The sequence below is a fragment of the Acanthochromis polyacanthus genome, chromosome 18 (genome assembly GCF_021347895.1).
Source record: "Acanthochromis polyacanthus isolate Apoly-LR-REF ecotype Palm Island chromosome 18, KAUST_Apoly_ChrSc, whole genome shotgun sequence".
NCBI lineage: Eukaryota > Metazoa > Chordata > Actinopteri > Pomacentridae > Acanthochromis > Acanthochromis polyacanthus.
In genome coordinates, this window is record NC_067130.1 from 17,973,876 (window position 1) to 17,995,449 (window position 21,574).

General features: G+C 41.9%; 1 protein-coding gene across 2 annotated transcripts in view; it reads left to right on the plus strand.

The window, feature by feature from the left end:
- Nucleotides 1-21,354, plus strand: part of lhfpl2a (LHFPL tetraspan subfamily member 2a) — a 53,896-nt gene extending 32,542 nt beyond the window's left edge. Inside the window, exons 1-3 of one of the 2 annotated variants that reach the window (XM_022209010.2) lie at nt 2,524-2,617; nt 8,197-8,942; nt 20,122-21,354. In XM_022209010.2, the coding sequence (XP_022064702.1) occupies nt 8,522-8,942; nt 20,122-20,378 (678 nt within the window). In that variant the 5' untranslated portion in view covers nt 2,524-2,617; nt 8,197-8,521 and the 3' untranslated portion in view covers nt 20,379-21,354. Of the gene's footprint in view, nt 1-2,523; nt 2,618-8,196; nt 8,943-20,121 lie in introns of those variants that run through there. The other variant, XM_051938741.1, reaches the window with a different exon arrangement.
- The last annotated feature ends 220 nt before the right edge of the window (nt 21,355-21,574 follow it).

The following is a 21,574-nucleotide window of genomic DNA, read 5'->3' on the forward strand; positions in this document are numbered from 1 at the left end:
CAGTATTTCAACAAAGACATGGAGCTAATATAGCTAGCTAGTTACAGACTGTTGTCACTTGAACTACATGAAATCAACAGTTTATGACCAGAAATAGAAAGCATACTTTCTTTATTTAATAAATAATAAGCATGCATTTATGTATTCTTATTGTCGTGTTAACATTAAAGTTGATTTGGCCAAAGTGGTTAGGTTCATATTAAACTTTTTTTTTTCTCCTGCTGGCCTTTAATTAGAATATGCAATTAAAAATTATCAATAATTGAAGATTATATCGGTTAAAATGAGACATTTCATCGTGATAAATTGTCCCGCTGTATTGTCCAGCCCTTGTCTGTCTGAAATAAAGGGCTTATTGTTTCATGAATTAAAAGCGTTTTGAGTGGTAAATCTAGCAGTGTTATTACTCTAAGCTGCATATGTGCAGCGCAAAAATGGAAAGCTGGCAGGCACCAAGAGTAACTTACGAGCAGGGGGCTTAGTGAGCAGTCAGTTGTTGTTTTGTTGAGAAAAAGCGCAAGTCAGAGGATGAGTCACCATGGTTCATTCAAGCTTTATTAGGTTTAGCATTTACGTATCTGCCTTCAAAGGGTCTATTTTTGAACTACTCTGGCTGAACTTCCATTGAAACTGATAAGAAAGGCCTCTTCCTCCGGCTCTCCACGGTCCGTTCAGGGGCCCTATCAACTTCCCATTCTGTCTGAGTCGACCCCCTTTTCCGTCTTCATATGGAACTCATTTGTGAACAAACAGAAAAGTCAGAGAGACGCTGCAGCTGACTGTGGTGTTGGCTGAATGCACTCAGTGCTGCTGCAAGCGATCTCAGGACACTTTGCTCCCATGAGCCATAGAGGTGATCCATTAGTCAGACATTGAACCATCTGCTCCGTCAGTCAGTTAACTCAGCATCCTCGGCTATCTAACTCACCATCAGACGTGTGCTGTTGATTAAAGGGGAAGGTAACAGGATCTGTTTGTGTTGTGGTCCATGTATCGGCTTTCAGTGGCAGCTTTATGTCTTTGTTTTTTATGTACAAAATAAATAACAACACTAGTTTACTTTTTAGTTCAGACTACACAGTAGAAGTAAACTGGTACTGCTCTAAATACGTTACATCCACATAAGCCATATACTTTTAAGTTTTCTTTGAGCACACTTACCTTTAAGTAGTTAAATAATGCTTATTATTGCTTGGTTAAACTGTCAGTGTCCTTTGAATTTCACTTGAAGTGTGTTTTAGGTCCTCTTGTAATATACTTTCAACACAGAGAAACACTGACCACACACTACAACTGTATCTGTAACTTTATTTTACATTTATGCACAAAATACCACTGTTATAGTACAGTTCCTACAGTATACTTTAAGCAAAGTAACATAAATTGCACACTAGTAGCATACTTATAAATGTATTCAAACTTCACAGACAAAATAGCACCGTAGTAGTTCCATTTCTAGTGTTTTTTAGGTTCTTTTGAGTATAGTTTTGACACAAAGCAACACAAACTGCACGGGCATGCAAAATGACACAGCAACAGCACATTTTTGCTGGTTTTCTAGGTCACTTTCAGTCTGCGCTACACAATAAGTAACACAAACCGTGCATTAGTAGCATACTCGTAAATAAATATTTTAAACTGACAGACAAAATAACACTGTAATAATACACTTTTTACTGTTTCTTCATATTTTTTTAAGTATAGTTTTGACATAAGGCAACACAAACTGCACACTAGTAGTACACTTATGATGTGTGAAATTACACTGCGATACTACAGTTTTTTAGTTTCGTTGGGTCACTTTTAGCATGTGTTTTATATAGAGGTGCTATAGTAATGTCTTTGAAAATGCATTTTATGATTACAGATAAAGTAGCGCTGTAACAGTACTGATTTTCAAGGTGGTTTCATTAAGATAAACTGCATTGTGATATCGTATTTGTGACTTAAATCTATGTTTACATGTAAAATGACACTGCAGTAGCACACTTTTGCAGTTTCTAAAGGTGGCTTTAAGTGTACTTTCGGAGCAAAATTACAAACTTTAGCCGACAGAACTGTATACTTTGAAGTACACTTACATGACTAAAAAAGTGGCCAATTTAGTGTTAATGAGGGTAAATAAGCATTAACTTCGTCCACTTGGAAGTATACCAATACATTCTCTTAACATACTTACCCAGAGAACTATACTTAATTGTGTGTACTTAAGTTTTTGGAACTGCAAATGCAATTCTCATTACAGCTGATAGTAAGATGTTGGCTTTGGCTGATTGAAAGTGTGCAGAGAGCAACGAAAACAGAGCGAGAAGGTGAGAGAAACCGAGACAGACGGAGAGAAAGAGGAGAGAAACCCTGTGCAGCTCCAGCTTTTGTTATTTTAACCCAGATTCAGCACTGAAATATGGCCACCATGTGGACCCTCTCAAGAAGTGTGGCTCCGCTGTCGGTTGGGCCAATCAGAGGGGGCGCGGCGGTCCAGGAGGAGGGACGTGGGGAGGGTCTGGGAGTCATGAGTATGAGGGAGGCATTAAAGTGTGTGAGCAGAGGAGGAGAGTCGGGGCAGAGAAGCCGCATCTCCAGGAGAGCTGGACTATCCACAGACCAATGGAGACAGGTTGGACAATCCTCTCATTTCTCTTAATTGTGCTGCGTTAGTTTCTTGTTTAACCGACCGAGATGACTCCATGTGTGAACACATACAAACAGCCTGTCGGATGTAGTAGGATGTAAATATGGAGTTGTGATCTAAATTACAGCCTCTCTGTAGCGTCTCAGGATGCTGAGCAGATGTGCTGAAGTGTAGGAAAGACCTGCTGTGGAAAACCTGACAGCAGCCTCCTTTGTTACTGACTGTGATTCTTACTATTATAGTAATTTTCCTTAAATAATGACAAGGTCAAGACTCATTCCCTCCTCTAACACCTACATGGGACACAAAGAAAGATGCATGCTGTGTTTGATTGTAAGTCAAGCTGTAAGATTATCCTCCATGTGTTTCATCTTAAATAGAGCCATTATTTGTCATTTGAGTTCCTCGGTGACCAATCAAACCCTGCATTCCCCTTCAGTAGCTGTAGGGACATTTCATTCAAACAGATCCTCGCAGGTTTTAAGCACTTCTTTTGTTTTAAAGTCACTTTGCCATTGGGTGACCCACTTCAGGAGAATCTGTTGCAGGAGGTTGTAGAGGTTTATCTCCAAGGCTTCAGCCAGCTCTAAACAAACGCTCTCCATGGAGACTCCAGTCGTGGCAAGTCCATAGATATGTAGATTGTTTCCTGTCAGTGGCAGCGTGGAAAGGCACTTCCTGCTGTTTTGTGGCTGCGATAACAGAATAGCTGAGTGGACGCTGTGAAGTAGAGTTTAGCTTTTTAACCATACAAGCAGCATCTCTGTTTGGTTCAGACTGAAGTATCACAACAACTACTGGATGGATGGCCATGAGGTTTTTGATTTATATTCATGTTCCCCACAGGATCAATCCTAATGACTTTGGTGATAATTTGACTTCTCTTTTAGTTTTTGTCATGACATTTGTTGAAGACATTCATACTCCCAATATGATGAGTTGAAATCAGTTTGATAATTCTTGAATGTTTCATTTCGTGCCACCAGCAAGAGCAGCACCAATTTTACAGGTCATTACGGGAGAAATGGATGGAACAATATTACATATCTCAAAGCGTGACCAAGTCAAACCTCAAGTGTTGAAAAATAGTGTAAATATGTACTACCTGGAGGAAGGTTGCAGTTTCCTCCTTGTTCCACATGGATCTGTTATTGTCTCCTATTTTTCTATTTGTTGTCTCTCTTTTAGAGCAGAAGCTTCAGTGAATGTTGAATTCATATGCTTTCCATGCATAATCATTACGCACATTTTGAAATATCGCATTAAAAAACTTATAATATAAATGACAAAATTCAAAAAAACCTTACCCAATATCACAAAAAAAAAGGATTTTACGCTCATTTGAAGTGGTTGTGAATTTTTGGAAAATAGTTAATGGCAGATGGAAACTTCTTTTTCAAGCAAATTCTGAGGTACGAATTTAACTCACATGATCAGCTGTTTCTTTCATTGTCTTGAAACAAGGTTGATACCAGCTAGCGTGAAAGAATAATTACAACTTTCCTTTTCTTTTTATTCATTTGACCTTTATTTTACCAGGTAAAATGTTTGAGGACCAGTTCTCATTTGATTGAAGATGATTTGTGATGCCTTTTTTCATTTTTTCTTCTTCTTTCAGGGTTTTTAGCTGTTGGAAAACAAGTTGTTTTGTTTCTGGCTTCTTCTTCTCTGTTTGCTACAGCTAATGTAGCCTATACTGCCACCCTCTGACTAAACTACACAGTTTATCGGCTTCACAGCACTTCATGGAAACAAGACTAACTCGCATTTACTTGTTTTCATTTTTTGTGGGACTTCAAAAGTTTTCTAGAGAGTAATATGTAAACACAGCTGTTAGTAGCATGCTAGCATTAGCTTACATCTCAAGCCACCACTGTGAGAGCATCAGAGCTTTTTGTTTGATTGTAGACTCTTATCTTTTCTCGTTTATTTCAGTGTGAATGTGTATTTCCTAATGATGTCACTTCCCGACTGTCTTTTCGTGCAGTTGGCTAGCAGCTTTGGGGGAGCATGTGTCGGATGGTGGGGAGTCTTGTAAGTGTGTGTGCTCATGGGGATTAGCGTTGGGGGTCAATGGGGTGCTGGGTGCCGTCTGAGGGCCGTAAACTCTTCTGTGTATGTAAGCTGAGCCTTAAATAATCCTCAGTCTCCTCCTTGGTAACTCAGAGAGTATAAAAGACAACATAAATCCACCTCCAGCCTCACATACATGCTTTGCTCTATCTTGGGAAACTTAACTGCTCAGATCTGCCTGTCTGGGAACAGCCAGCAGACGTCTGGGTATATGTTGTGACAAATACCAGGTACATTAATAGAAGCAGACTTGCCCAGACTGGCTTTTTGATCTACTGACCCACATTCAAGGCAGCTTCAGAGGAATTGACCAGCAGCTGCATGATGCAACCATACCACAGTCAAGAAAGGTCAGATGTTAGGTGCAGAGGTTTTCAAAGCTCCGTATCCCCCCAGCTGTCTCAGGTTGTTTTAGCTGCGACGTGTTTTCCATCAATATTCCTGTCAGTGTAGAATTAGCCTTCACAACTGGAAGGCAAATGTTTGACCCTTAAACTGTGGACAGCCCGTTAGTCTTCAGTGCTAACGTCAAACATCAGACTCATCAAAGTGCTGCTGTGATGTCAGCGGAGTGTGTGGGAGGCGGGGGGATCGTGAGTGTTTCAAAAAGTGGAGTTTGCGAGTCTGCATATGTTCCTGCATCTGTTCATCGTGAGGCAATGCTTGTGATTCATAAAATGAACTTTTGTCCAGCTCCACAGAGGCGGTTGTCTGTGCCTGTTCTTATGATCTCATCTGTTTTACGCAGTCCAAACATACTCGGCATTAGCTCGCACACACCGCCCTGCTGCAGACCACAGATCTGGGTCATTTTCTCCACTGGAAAAGAAGAAGGAGGGAGAAGAAAAGAGAACTGCTGTTGATATCTCAACAGGATGACAAAGATCAAAGTTTGTGTAAAGCTCTTACTCACACACACGCACATTGAATCTTTGGGATGTGACCACAAGGGGACAGCCGAAGCCGTGAGGGCAAACCAAGGGCCGGGCGATGGAAACCTCGCAGTTCGGGCGGCACACGTGTCAACAGCGGCCCCCAGCTCCCTCTGCTGCTCTGCCAAACACTGGTTGGAGAATGACTAACAGACTCCCAGGAGGCAGCGGGGCAGAGAACAGACTCAAAGAAAAGAAACAAGTTTCAGCTTTGGCCCAGAGCTGTATTTATAACATGAGCACAAAGTGCCTTTTAATCTTCTATGGTGCTCCAGCTTCTGTTTTAATGTATGTTCTGCTTACATTTGTTAATGTCTCTCATAGATAAAATCTCAGAGCTTTCACTAACTTGTCTGTCTAGACTCTGAAGAGCTTCTGGGGATCCTCAGTGGGCCCAGAATAAGGGCGCCATGATGAAAAGAGACTTTATTCTTTCACTGTTTGATCTTTCTAACAGTAATTGTGCAACACAAGTTACTGAATATTAGTTTTCAGTTAGAAGACAAATTTTTGATCCAACTGAGCTTCCATCCTCTACTTTCTGTCCTTTATTGGGAGGTGGTTCATGAAGATTTGCAGAGGAGGAGGCCAAAATGTCATGAATTATTGTTTTCTGATATGGTTTCTCATAATTGCAGTTTGTATTACGCATATCTTTTTCTTCCATATCCTATCACATTCACATGGCTTCAGCACCTAATGTCATATGCAGCATACCTAATATGGCAGGGTGTCCTACTACAGCCAGTCTCATTTTGCAATGTGCAAGCCAGCATGTTTTTCTGGTCGTTCTGACCCACAGTCCTCTGCACAGATTGAAATGCACCTCTTATGTCACTGTGCCTCGCTCTAGCTTGAACCAGAGAAAATACACAGAGATGATCTGACACAGCAGACTGTGACAGACATAGAAGAAAGACAATCAGAGCTTAAGGTGCGATCTTTAGCCAAAGTAGCATATCACAATTGTATGCATGCTGAATGAAATGGTACATAGTTTGAGTGCAGTTGTAGTACACACTGAAAGTAAAATGAAAAAGTATCCGATTTGGAATGCTGGGTTAGTCTTGGAGTAATCAGAAAAAGCATCTTTCATAACGCAATTATGTGTCTAGACACACCATGGAGTAAAACTTCCTATGGAGCAGGTTAAAGCTGGTTCAGACAATTGGGGCAGTCAAGGAAAAGAGCATTTAGATTATATAGGGCAGGGTGCATAATATCAGTCATGAAGTAACATTGCCCTAGGGCTGCTCGATATTAGGGAAAAAAACTGACATTGGGATATTTGTTCAAATATTGCAATATGAAAAAATATAGGAATTATCACCAAATGTCTGGAATAACTCTGTTTCAACAGGATTCATCTTCCTATATTAATTAGGTACATTCTGCCGTGGAGCATGGGAAATTATTAAAGCTAAACGAAAATGTCTGAATCTTTCTTATATGCAAAAACATCCAAAATAGTTTTTTGCTTTGGTTAGGCAAAGCAAAAACAGGTGGTTTTGCACCTGTCAAACAGAGCTTCATCTTGCTGATTTAACCTGTCAAACAATTGACTCTTGTTGCCTCATGTTTCAAAAAACACTCCAACTGTTCGGAATCTCTTTAAACCAGAGAAAATGATATTTTATCAGTCATACCAAATGAGAATTGTGCAAGTTTTCTTTTTGTATCAAGCAGCAAAATAACCTGTAGCCATTTTAAATTACTTTCTATACAGCAGCGAAATGTATCTAGAATAATTCAGGATATAGTAAACTGATCCCATGATTCGTATGTAAAATAAGTTCAGCTGTAGATATACACACTGAAGCACTCATAAAACTTAAACACTCAAGTAGAGCACAAGGACCTTAAGTTTAGTGCTCGACTGCTACTTTCCACCACTTGACAGCACTGTAATCCAGCTGTGACAGATGTGGCCGTGTTGTGTGTTCATGTGCCAGCCGTGCGTCTTCCTGATTGTAGCGTCACTGAGTGAGGAGGCTCAGTGTCACTGTGGTTATCAGCGGTCATGTGAAGGCTGGACGGCTGCAGCGTTATCACCCGCTGGCTGACCCTGGGTCAGCTGTGTGGGCCGCTTGATGAGAGGCCTCAGGCTTGTTTTTCTCCCTGTCTGCATCCGCTCCTCATCCCGCTTTTTCCACGTCTATTTTAACCTCGCCATCTCCTTCTCCACAGATACACAAACAAAGGCAGACACGCTCATAAATTTTCTGTTTCTCTATTTTTTAATCTTTACAACCTCAGTCGTGAGGATCCACGGGGAGCGGAGACACAGTGTGAACACAAGGGGTCCACTTCAAACAGCTCATCAGACCTCCTCTTAAACTTCTACACATCTCTTTGGTCTTCCTGCACTTTCCTCATCCTCCACACGTCTGCTGTTTCCTGACATGATGGGAGAAACAGGAGGCGTTGCTCAGAGCTGCGCTTCCTCAAACAGCAGAAATTACCAATCATCTCAGAGTTTCTTTTATACACGCAATTACGTTTTACACATGCAATTAAAGCGCTGACCCTGTTCTTGTGTCTGTGTGTTTTATCTCTTAGGTGTGTCTGATGTGACGCCAGCGGGCTGGCTCAGGGAACACAACTTCAATACAATGTAGACACCAAAAACCTGGCAGAGTCAGAGTCTGAAGACCGAGCCGACAGAAGGAGGGCGAGTTCAAGGAGGAGGAACAACAGCTGGGCCGGAACAGCAGAGGAAGATAAGAAGTGAAAGAGAGAAGAAGCGGGAATCAGCAGACCGTGAATCATTGACGAGAACCTTTAGTGAACAGCATCGCCTTCTTATTCCTGTGAAGAGTTCACTCGTTCTCCTCCAGAGAAGGATCTCAGCTCCTACAGAGGGACTCATCCAGCCACCGTCAGCATGTGCCATGTCATTGTCACCTGCCGCTCCATGCTGTGGACTCTGCTGAGTATCGTGGCCGCATTCGGAGAGCTCATCGCCTTCATGAGCACTGACTGGCTGGTGGGATTCCCTCGCACGCCTGATGCCGTCTTCGGCCCCCATGGGGCCACCACAGCCGGGGAGGCTTACAGACCCACTTTAGGCATCTACGGCCGCTGTATAAAACTGCCCCACCTGCAGCGGGGCATACTGTGTGGACCGTACGCGGTGCACTTTGGGGAGATAGCCAGCGGGTTCTGGCAGGCTACTTCTATCTTCCTGGCAGCGGGGATCCTGCTGCTGTGTGCCGTGGCATTCATCTCGGTCTTCACCATGTGCTTCCAAAGCATCATGAAGAAGAGCATCTTCAATGTGTGTGGACTGCTGCAAGGGATCGCAGGTGAGACGCAGCGCATATATTTAACTTTTTTAGTGTAAAGGCACATTATCTTTAAAAAAAATTGCCAAAATGATTCCACTTATCAGAGCCAGAAACTGAAAACACAGGAAGAAACATTGGGTTGACAACTTGCCAACGGTTCTTGAACTGTTTATCCATGTGGTTCTGTCTGCATATTTAGCCAAATCTAATCTTAAAATTGTGGTATTAAATCAAAATCACTTAATTCTAAATGTCTCATCTCAAATTCTGTGCTCTGCATCACAACCATGAAGCCATGACTGAGTTAGCTGCAACAGTCACATGACAGAGGGAGAGTTTTCAGATGAACTGCAGGCTGTGCTTTCACACAGCAGACACAAGATGAGTATGGAGGCAAATTAAAATAGTAAAATATTTATAGTATGTAGAGTCACTGTTGTTTTTTACAATACTGTGGGCACTTAAAATAACTAGGGAGGAAATTCAACATTTTTTAAAATGCTTTACAGCATTATAAGTGTGTCATTCGGCACAAATGACTTTTCTGAGATGTCTCTACTTCTAGCCATAGTTGTGCTTTTTTCATAGAGGTGCAGGACTTTATATTGAAGAAAAAAAATGAGCCCACAGTGTGTAAAGATGTAACAGGAGGAAAGAACTGCTTGGCTTCAGAGGGTTACGGAGTGATTACTGCCTGGTGAAAACTTAAGCAAAACTAGTCCCTTGAAAGCTTCTATTTATAAAAGCTTCACGTCTAAACTGGCTCCTGGTCAAATGCAGAGTTTTTACCAAAGTCTTTCTGTTTGATGAATGAACAGCTTTAGAAATCTTCCTCCCCACTAGCTTTCTGACTAGTAACTTTCCAAGACCAGGAATCTGATAAATCAGCTGGGTCACTTTATACACAAATGACTGAGAGCTGAACATATAAAGGTTCTTATATGTGAAAAATACTTTTTAAATAGTCTGTAATGGCTGCCTGTTCTTCCATCTTCAGCGATAATTTTTGGTTTGAGGGCACGTCTTACAAACTAATTCTGTTTGAGGATGACCTGACTGGCTACAACCACACACACCTGCATCTGTGTGACTCCTCTTTTCCTGAGAAGGAGCCAGTCTGTGCTCAGAACTTTCCAGAATCGTGATATTTTATTCTGTTGTTTGGATTCGAGGAGAAAGTCCCGCGCGAGTTTTGTTCTGATCTAAGGAGAGCTAACTGAGTTCATGTGTCCTTTATTGTTTCTGCTCATTCCTGTGGCATCCACCGTTCATCAAGGTAAATGAAAAGTTCTGCTCTCAGCTAAACACATTCATTACAAGAACCACAACTACCACTGCTAGAATTATGTGTTTCATACTCGTGGAGCCTTCGGTGAACTTTTACCCAAGCAGCAGTAAGAGCTCGGTATCTTGCTGTCGTCACTTAGGGCAACTGCCACCCAAATATTTACTTTCTCCTCAGTCAGCTGGAGTTTTTCCGACACTCGGTTGACCTGAAAGCGGTTGAGTGCGCATGCGTATCTGTGTTTATGTGTGAAGGGTGTGTGTCTTCTCCCTGTGGTTGTGCGTCTGCGACCAGATCTCCACTGAGGGCCGCTTTGACTCCCTGTGGTGAATTATGGAAGGGAGGAGGCCATGAGCTCATGCTGCCTGAGCCTCCTCTTTGAGCCTCCTCTTTCTTCAGGCTGTTGCCCTCAGCTGTCCGGTGATTATGGCTGTCCTCCCCCACAGTTGTTTATTTGGTGCAGGCCCAAACAGAGAAGGTGGGCGTGTGGTGAAGGACATGCCAAGCAGTAAACCCTGCTCTGTGCTGACCTGACACGCTGCTGAAACCCATTCAACTGGTGGATGATGAATGGCTGCTTTAAAGCTCCCTCGACTCAGTGAGCTCTAAATAGCTCAATGCGAGTGTTTATTTGGGATATTATGCATGTTTTTTTTAAATAATTTTATTTTTACATTATTACTTGCAACCAAGGGCTTTGATTTGGAAGGAATTTCATTTGTTACGTTAGCCAAACTCAGGCATTCAAACTGATTTTCCATAAAATCTGCTTTGACAAAGCACTTCATAAAATGTTGTTAATATTGTGATATTAAAGGATTATGTTGTTTGAAAGGTTTCAGTTCTTGTGCCACTACATACAAAGTGTTATTAACTATAGTGGCGTGTTTTCTTGAACCTCTAAACACGCATGTTTCGCCACTTGCATTTGTGTTGCATCTGAACACAGCCTGCAGTTCAGCTGAAAAGTCTCAAACTTTTTGTCACTTGACTGTTGGTTGCAGCTGAGTCACTAAAGACTTAACAGTTGAACGGATCTTTTTTGTTTTTGCACAGTCTGGTTAGGACAAGCAGCTTATTTTTTGCAAAAAAAACCTAAAATGAGACATGTAGAGTTAGGGCATTTTGATGAAATATCTAAATTTTAAGTTTAGATTTGGTTAATTGTCACAATTAAACAGCACATCGTAGATGAGTAGTTCAAGGACAGTCAGAAAGGTAAAAAAAAAAAATATTTTTCTGGTTTTACATGGTCTGGCTATGAGTTATGGTGTGTTTTTAGCATTTTTTTAAAAAATAATTCTTTTAAAGACGACGTTCCTTACTCACCTGCTGGTGGGTTTTGGTTTTCAGAGGGTTAATACTACAGTAATTAAATAAAGTATCGCAACATATGCAACTTTATCTTCAGATTCTTAGCTATGAAGAGGTGACAGTATGAAATGCAAGTACTGTGTCTATCTCAGTTGTGGGGAAACTGTAAGTACTTGGAGCATACAGTCCCACAGCAGGAGGTGATTTATGCAGCAGGAGCGGTTTAAGAGGTTTCTGTAGATGTTTGTTTTTGCTGTGGCTCTGGGATGCTGTTGGAATCTATTGTAATTGCGTGAATCTGAGCAGACTAGTTGTTTGTAACAAGCACATTCCAACTCCAGAGCCACCTGGGAAGGATACAGGCAGATGGTAGTTAATACTTGAAATATTTTTGGTGCCGTATCCCTTTAAGTACAAGTTTGACCTTTAGCTTCGTACAACCCTTCCTGACCTCTAAAGTGGTCTTTTCTAGCAGTTTACAGTTTACTGGTACCTTTACCGCTCAATTTTCAAAATGGTGGCTCACACAGAAGAAAAGAAAAGCAGGCAGAGCAAACTTTTCATGCAAATTTTAGCATTTATCAAGCTAATTACTAATACCTCCTGAGTCCACCATCTGTCTTATTAAACAAAAACACTACCGGTGACTAGGATGATACTTTCAACTGTTAAATATCCTCCTGAAACTTCCCCAGTTGGTGACTCACATAAAGACAGTTATTTTTACAACTTTTTAAAAAATGTTGTGTTTAAATATGCAAATGAGGTATCATCTTTCTAAATATGCAACAATTAGCATAAATATCTGAATATAGGATGAAGCCAAGTTCAAATCCTTGTCTTATCTTGTCAACACATTTTATGGGGGGGACCAAAGTGGAAGCAAAATAAGTTCAAACAGATGCTCAAAAAGACAAATCTAAACTTTGCAAACAGCAGCAACCAACATGCAGATCATTAAATTGTCTGTGTTATGTTCCTCAGTAGTTTTTGTGCTGGATCACCACCATCATATATATCTATGTTCAAGAATCAGGTATACGTTGGTCTGCTGCAACTCCCTGCAATCAATCATTTGATTTATGAATTGGTTTGATTTCAGTCAACCAAAGTTTGCTTTGACTGAAAGTCTCATATGACCTGAAAATGACAATTTAAAGTGGATCCAAAGACCTGGTCAAGGTAATGAAAGTGGGGAAATGCACTGCTGAGTGTCCTCATTGTGGAGACGATGAGGATGTGGAAGAGGAAGAGGAAAGGGGGCGAGAGGAGCTTCAAACAGTCGAGGAGGCGGGGGAGTTTCCTTCATGACTCTGAAGCTAAAGTCCGATAACGCTTTACTCATTTCAGCCGCAGGAAGAGATAAGAGCCTGTTGGACATCCGACGATGTTGCGGCTGCTTCTTCTTCCTCCAACATCCGTCGATCTCGAACATTACAGTCTTCATCTGTCTTTCCATGAGGCTGGTGAATGATATCACTCTGACTTGATGTTTGCCAGAGGGACTACCACGCCGACCCTCTACTAATCATTATTTCCACGGTGCGTGCCGACCCCTCCGGTAATGAGAAAACTGGAGCCAGACGGCAGATGTTTGGGGAAGTGATTGACCTCAGATGGGGAGATGGGGATGCTGCTGCCAGAGATGGTCACGTCATTGCACTGGAGTGGCTCCCAATACCATTAACCTCGTCTTCACATACTGATGTCACTTTTGACTTCAGACTCTCGTGTCCCCTGCGACACACTTTCTGAGTGTCTCAGATGCCTTTAAACTGACGGTTAGTTTTAGCTCAGGTGGTTTTGAGATTTCAGCTGAAGTTGACTTCATTCCCTTCGCTTTACGTAAGCCAATGGCTAAAACAGACGGACTTCTGCTGAGGGTCAGTCGGCTGAACTTTGTCTCCTTTTAGGGCCCCTAAAGGCTTCTTACATACCAGTTAGACTACCTGTAAGTGAATTCTCTCTACATTCACTGAAATGTCTCCACTCATGCAGAGTTTCAGCAAAGAGGGATTAGAGACAAGACGGCAAACAAACTCGGCCGTAAAACTGTCTCAGATTCTTGTGCATTCGGTGGCGAATGCTTTTATTACCTACCATAAACTTTCCTTCCAGCCGTGAGTCACAGACCTCATTACAGGTTTAACCGTTGACCATGACTAAGCTTCAGGCTGGAAGTGAGGGGAACAAAACACTGACTTACAGGAATTTAAGCAACGTTATTGAGTGATGATGGTTCTGACATAAGTTATCATGAGCTACGCAAAGGAGGAAACAGACTTGTCAGCTCTGAGTGATAAGAAATAAGATTCCCATGGGTTCAATAGCTTTCCCAGGGCATTTGTTTACACAGTGGAGGTGTAGAAGGTCTTTGCTACTTTTAAACTGCTGTACTTTAAAGTTTTATCTACATCTGCTTGAAACTGAACCCGGCCCAGCTCAATTGAACCTTCAGAGCCCCAAACAGTTTCTTGGTGTTTATTTGCTCTTTTCACATTTTACTTTCCATAGACTCATTTTAACATCAGTATAAAACAACACAACCGTAGCTAGAGGTACTGAGAGCTCAGAAATGTTTTTTTTTCTAGTTTAACTTAGCTACAATGTGTTAAATCATTAGAAAACAAAAATGTTGAATTTCTATTTATATATTTTACAAAAATGTAAAAAGCTGTATTTAAAATGTTCAACAAGTTGCAAAGGTGTTACCGATACTGGATAGAAACGATGACTCTGCATAATATAGATATACTACTTTTAAATGTATTTAATATTTTGGTCCCATACCTGTCTATTATCTGCACTGTGTAAACACAGCCTGCAGTTCAGCTGAAAAATACAATATTTGTTTTCACATTTTGGTCACAGTTGAGTCCCCCATGGCCTCACAGTTGCACTGTTGAGCCCATGAACGTTTTTTGCATTTTATCTCACCATGCTCAACGGATCTTCTACAACTTGCTGACAAACTCTGAGCTTAGATTTGTTCAGCTTTCCCATGATACTCATGATTAGGTCAAAGAACCATTTAAAAGTAACAAATCTGATGGTTGCTTTTGTTTTTGAAAGTCACTTTAATTTATTTTTTGTTAAAGTTAACACATCTTTCAAACCAGGTTCTGAGGTCCTTTAGAAAAATAAAACTGAGTAAAACAGAAAGAGAACTTCACTTCTCTCCCTCCTCTCACACGATCACCTCTGTCTTAATCTCCCTACTCTCACCAGTATTTCTTTTTGCCCTCTCCGCTTCTTTTTTCCTGGAAAGGAGAGAAGTGGCCAGATTTCTTGGAGCAGACCTGCTGTGCTGCGTTACAGGGTGGAGGCTGAGGTTAGCGAGGAGGGGGGGAGGACGGCTGGTGGCAGGGGGGCAGCTATCAGCGATGGATTGATGGTGGAGAATTGACAGTTTGGAAGTTAACGGAGACAAGAGCCAGTGCAGGGGGAATAGTGAGGCTGGAAGGGGGGAGCACAGTGGGGTATTAGGTTAGTAGGTCCGGCTGTAAGGTGGAGGTAGAGGAGGGGGTTGGGAATGAAAGTGTGTGTGTGTGTGTGTGTGTGGAGGGAGAGGGTGTCAGAGGAGGGGTGGGGTTGGGAATTAAAACCATGCCTTCAATCCATCACCGGAGCCGGTCTGGACGTCGGGGCGATGCAGCAACATGTGGAAAGAATTTATGACCTAGTTTTCATTTCCTTGTTTAATACGATATTGGGTGCTTTAAGAGAATGGGAGGAGGAAGAAAGGAAGAGAGATTAGAGACTGTTTCACCTCCACACTTGTTTTCATGAAACCATTACAGCCGAAAGCCTCATTCTCCGTCTGTCTCATTTATTATGTGTAATTACTACGCCAAGGAACGGTGGAGTTATGTGACGATTACCGTACGTTTGGCCGTCTGTTTGTCTGTCTGTTAGCAACACTGTTCAAAAACGCTTCTCAAAGCTTTTCTGGTTACTCCGCTAACGAACGCGGCGGAGTTCTGTGACGATCAGCATTGGTCTGTCTGTCTGTCTGTTAGCAACATTACTCAAAAACAGATTAACAGATTTGGATGAAATTTTCAGGGAAGGTCAGACATAACACAAGGACCACCTGATTAGATTTTGACAGTGATATGGCTTATAGTCTAGATCCACAGATTTGTGAAAGATTTCCCTGTCATTGCGAGATAGCGACACGGCATCACTGTAACTATGAAAACACTATGTCAGCTGCCTGCTGACGATCACAATTGCAATCCGACTACAAATCGACCGTTGCAGAATTATTGAGACTTATCCGTCGGAAATGATGCAAGGAACAACTGATTAAATTGTGGTCGTGTTTCCGAGTCCAATCGATTCCCACCGCTCGCTAGTTATTTAGGCCATGCAATTCCGTATCCATACATAACGTACACATGTATAACACACGCCTGTGCACAGCGTAAGCTCATTTTGTTTGTGGGTACATCTATGTTAAATAGGCCCATTCTATGTTGCCGTGATTTCTGATCACCAATAACTAATAAATAAACAAATGCTGCATTTCTGACAATGCCATTTGGAGGAATGAACAGCCTTGATGGAATACTGCACTCCCTCAGTGCTTTTCTAGTTTTATTAATGTAAATATGAGGTCTGATTGGAGGCAGTCTCCTCGTCTGGCCAGCTGAGCCATCATTGGAGAAAGTGCACAGCAGAGGAAAACTCATGACAGTAAATTAAGCTTGTTTTTGCATCTATGAGACGAGCAGTGTGTGCTGAAGCCAAGTCAGCGCGGCAGAATTGGGTCACGGTAACACAGGAAGCGACCCCATCCTTCCACAGAGACGCAGGACGCCAGAGGGTCCGGAGTGACCGGGGCAGGCGGGGAAGCCCATCAGCGACCTTTTCCTGTTGTTCTCTTCGCTCTGTTGTGCCCTGACCTGGCAGGATTGTGTGTCAAAATTCAAGCACGGGTCGCTCTTTCCTGCAGCACCACAGGTCTCGCTGTGGTTATCTCCAGACACATTACAGAGAGGAAATCAGGAAAGCTTTTCTGCCTGCTTCAACGTTTTCTTCGACTTTTTTGTCCTGATGGGATGCTTTAAATATCAAGATGGTGCTGAGGCTGCAGATTTTTCAGTTTTCATGATCTGTAGTGAACGGATTTTTTTTTTTTTTTTTTTTACACGTATTTAAAATTTGCAGAAATAACACTGTTTGTCAGAGCCAGAAACTGTATGAACAGAAATAAATATTACATTTTCAACTTCAAACGTCTTCAAACTACTGACATTTAGAAAACAAAATAACTTTGTTGTACATCCCTCATTTAGAAGAATGCTGAAAATGAACCGTTTGCTCTGTTTAGATTTGGGAATAAATAAAAACGTCCCTGGTACAACTAAAAGCCACGATTCGGTGGCGACAAAGAGTCACGTGACTGAAATTCAAGGATGTTTCGGCTGAACTGCAGGCTGTGTTTACACAATCATGAAACACGACACAGTAATGAAAACAAACCTGCGTGTAAAAGATTATAGTGTAATAAATAAGTAAGATTATATCCATGTGATAGACTATTTTAGGCTGAAGAACCTAAATGACTACCATAACAATAAAATAAGTATTACAACAACATGCAAAAGAATTATATTAGCTTAGATATTAAATTAGATTCAAGTAACTGACATTTATGTGAATATAAGAAGTGAAACTGTTCCACGGCTGTAGATTTATCAGGAAAATGTGCTCCGATGATTTGATTCTTTGGAAATAAACAAATAGGGGACATTTTACATTTATTCAATATGGGATAGTTGTAGAAAATTACTCCGCCAAGGAACACGATGGAGTTATGTGACAGTCACGGTGGTTTGTCTGTCTGTCCGTTAGCAACATTACTCAAAAACGAACTAACGGATTTGAATGAAATTTTCAGGGAAGATCAGAAATGACACAAGGACCGAGTGACTAGATTTTGGCAGTGATGCAGCTTCGAGTTTGGATCCACACATTTGTTAAAGATTTCTGTATCATTGCGAGATAACGCCGCTGTAACTATGACAACAAGTGAACACGATGTCAGCTGCTGGATGACAATCGCACGATTTCATCCATCGGAACTCATACGACTGAGCAGCCTTAGCAGAGTACTGTGCTCTCTGAGTGCTTTTCTTATACTTTATGCCGTTATTTAAATATTTTCCTCATGAGTATATTTCATGTGAATGTTAAATTTATGGAATCACTTGTATAAAATTTTCTCCTTTTTATTTTTTTGCCAATTTTTACATGTCATTTCCTACCTTTAATCCCTAAATACGCAGACATCCTTCCGCCTGTAAAGCACCCATAACTGGTGTCTAAACAGATTGATTCCACACTGCCACACAGCTGTAATCATATTTAATCATATGTGCTTTGCTCAAGGACAAATACTTACAGCGTGTTATAAAACTGTTTGTACACGTGCACAAAATCACAGGCAGCTTTATGAACATGTGGACGTGAAGATGTGCTTCTTCGAGGGTGAGTCTTGACTTTGGAAACAATAGTTTAACCAAAAAATGCTTCACTGAAAGAGAACTTACAAGATTTCTTGCGGTGCAGAAGTGAAGAAGTAAATCATCAGCAGAGAACGGTGCTTGTGTTAAAACAAGCATTGTTAAAGGAACTCGGTGTGCCACAAAAATTGTTTGCACATCTTTATCAGTTTTAGTGTCTCCCGGAAACTTTGTTGCGTCCTTCTGTCTATTTGGATCGGTGCTGTCAGAGTTTGTGTCCCCCATGTGCTCATCCATGCTCAGCTGTGTGTGCTGGAGGAGTGGTGAAAAAGCTCCAGCACTCTGTCAACGCTTTTGTCCCACCACTAACTCCAGTCTCTGGTGACTAAGAGCTGCTGTCGTCTGGACTTTGACTCACAGTGTGTTACTTCACTGTTAAAAGGGTATTAAAAGGTTGCAGAAACCACAAGAACAGTCCTAATCGCTTAACTCGGTTGTAAATAAAAACAGGCTATTAAGCTTTTGTGTGGTGTTTGTGTAGACTAGTTTTGCAGACATGATGTGTTCACTTACCGACAGTCGTTGTGATGAGATCAGACTTCTTCCACATTTAAGTCACTGTCATATCCGTTTTAGGGGCTGCTGTGTATGTTGGATTTAATTAAGACTTATATTAACCCTCTGCTCCTGTCACATTTTGACTCACTGTGGTCGCATTTTTCACAGCAATACAAAGTCCTGCGTCTTTATGGAAACAAAGCAGTCTTGACTAGAAGTAGAGGGAACTCTGACATGTCTTTGTGCAGGATAACAAAGTAATAATGTTACACAATTTATTTAAAATGGAAAAACAAAACGTTCTAAAAGTTCAAAGAAACTTTGATTATTTATTGTACAAAAATGGAAAAAGCCTGGAATCAACATTTTTCAAAGTCCATACAGGTGTTACCAATACTGGGAAAAAATGATGGCGCCACATACTGCAGATATTTAACCATTTACATTTTAAATTTCCACTCTGTTCTCCCATCCACATTCAGAGTGTAGTTTAGCTGAGTCTCAGAATAGTCCAGAATTATTGTTACATGACTGTTGGTCGCAGCTTAATCAGTCATAGCTACACAGTTGTGCCAGAGAGTGCAGAATTTTTTGTTTTTTTCAAATTTTGGGTAGAGTTAATTACATACGTTCGGTGATTTTTTTTTTTTTTTTAAATGAGACATATTCAATCAAGCAGGTTTGATCATATATTAGGATTTGAAGCTTGGATTTAGTTACTTTTTTGTTGGAGCCACACATCAGAAATGAGTAGGTGAGGTGAGGTTTTTAAAGCTTCTGGATCTGATAAATGATGTAGTTTTGGTAATTTTGAAAGGATGCCTTTCAAAGCTGCTGGTAGGTTTTAGGGTTGAAATGGCAGATGGCAGAAGCCACAGAAACAGTTCTAATCTGATAAGTTGGTCATAAATTAGTCTTTTCAACTTATGTATTGTATTTTTATAGACGATTTTTGCCCTGAGCTGCACAGTGGCTTGGTAGTTAGCGCCATGCCTGGGAGCGAGAAGATCCCTGTTTCGTGTCTCATTCTTCCCAGGATCTTTCTATGTGGAGTTTGCATGTTCTCCCTGTGCATGTGTGGGTTTTCTCTGGGTACTCTGGCTTCCTCCCTCAGTCCAAAAACATTCTCAGGTTAACTGATGATCCTGACCTGTCTGTAGGTGTGAATGTGAGTGTGATTTTTCGTCTCTGTGTAGCCCTGTGACAGACTGGTGACCTGTCCATGGTGTCTTCTGCCTTCACCATAAGTCGGCCGGGATAGGCTCCAGTCCCCCCACGACCCTAATGAGGATTAAGCGGTGTATAGATAATGGATGGATGGATTGATAGTTTTGTACTGAACTGAACCCACTGAGCTGCAGATATATGTTTGCTTACTGACATGCATCATGACAACACAGCTTAGCCTAGAAAATTTCCACCTGCAGTATGACAAATAGTCTTAACTAAAGCCTGTGGATGAAGTTAAAAGCTTCCTGAGTGAGTTCAGACTCATATTTTGGTGTGGAATCACCGCAACAGTCTGCAACACTTGAGTTAACGTGTCTTCTGTCTGTTTCCCTTCTCGCAGGTCTGTTCTTGATCCTGGGTCTGATGCTGTATCCCGCTGGCTGGGGTTCAGACAAGGTCCAGCTGTACTGCGGTCCAGACGCCGCTCCGTACCGGGCCGGGCTCTGCTCCATGGGCTGGGCCTTCTACACTGCCATGGGCGGCACCGTGCTCACCTTCGTCTGCGCTGTCTTCTCCGCTCAGGCCGAGATCGCCACCTCCAGCGACAAGGTTCAGGAGGAGATCGAGGAGGGCAAGAGCCTGATCTGCCTCCTCTGAGGCTCAGATTGTCCTGTGGAGAGAGGAGGAGGAGGAGAAGAAGAAGAATGCAGCGGAGACGGGCCAATAACGATCAACTCCTGCTCGTCTGTCTGTTCTCATGAGGCCGGCCTGTGAAGTGGAGGCCCCTGCATTGTTTACCACTAAAACTGACTCTGATTTTGTCTCTGTTTTATGTTTATGTGGGAGAAATCTACAAGTGCCAAGTTTTTTTTGTTTTTTTTCAGTGTGTGTCTTTGTCTTTCTGCCACTAGAGGTGCTGTCTGTTATTGTATTCATGTTAACCATGTGGACGCCCACAGAGGCTTTGTCTGCCGCCACATGTTCTGTAAATAAGTGTGATTATATATATTTTGTACATAGTTATGATTGCAGAATAATTTTCAGCTTGCTCCAGGCTGGGCTGATGATGTCTCTCTTGCCTTAAAAAAAAAACTAACAAAAAAAACAAAAAACACTGGTGTTTTTGTCGCCAGACCACAAACCAGCAAACCTGGATCTGTTATCCGTTTGCCACGTGTGAGTATTAACTCAAGGGAACCACTACTCAGTCAGAATAAACTGCTCCCAGAAGGAAAGGCCTTTAGCTCAGAGTGGATGACCTGTAGAGCTCACAGAATGTACTATTTGAATGACTAATGTGTTTGTAGACCTTTGAAATGTATCGGTGGGAATGATTCTTCACACGGACTGCATGAGGACAAAGCAAAGGAAGCTCTGTGGTGCGTTTTTGTTTGTCAGGAGCCTGACATGAAGCAAGCTTAATCCTAGCCAACGGCCTGTGAAGAGTCTGGTCCTCCTTCAGCAGACATCCAAGTAACCTGTGCACAAAGTCATGGACTGATGAGGACACATGCGACAAACAAATGAAGTATTGCTGTTGTTAGTCTGGTTTCAGGGAGTGTGTCGAGTCATGCATAGTGTCCTGTCTATTCTGATTTGTTTCTGCCAAACGAATAAAGAGAAGGGAAAACGAGCGCACTTTGGTCTCAGTGTTTGTGCAGCGAAAGCCTGGCTGTGTGGGGAGGAGGGAGGAGACGCAGCAAGTGGAGCAGCCAGCTTGGTGCTGAGACCTCGGTTTGGCCCTTGAGGTGGGGGTGGGTACGCTTTCCAGCCAGCGGGTGATCAGTTTTTCCACCGATGCAGAACTGAACTCTGCATGTGTGTCTCCTAAAGTGTGTGTGCCACATATTCAG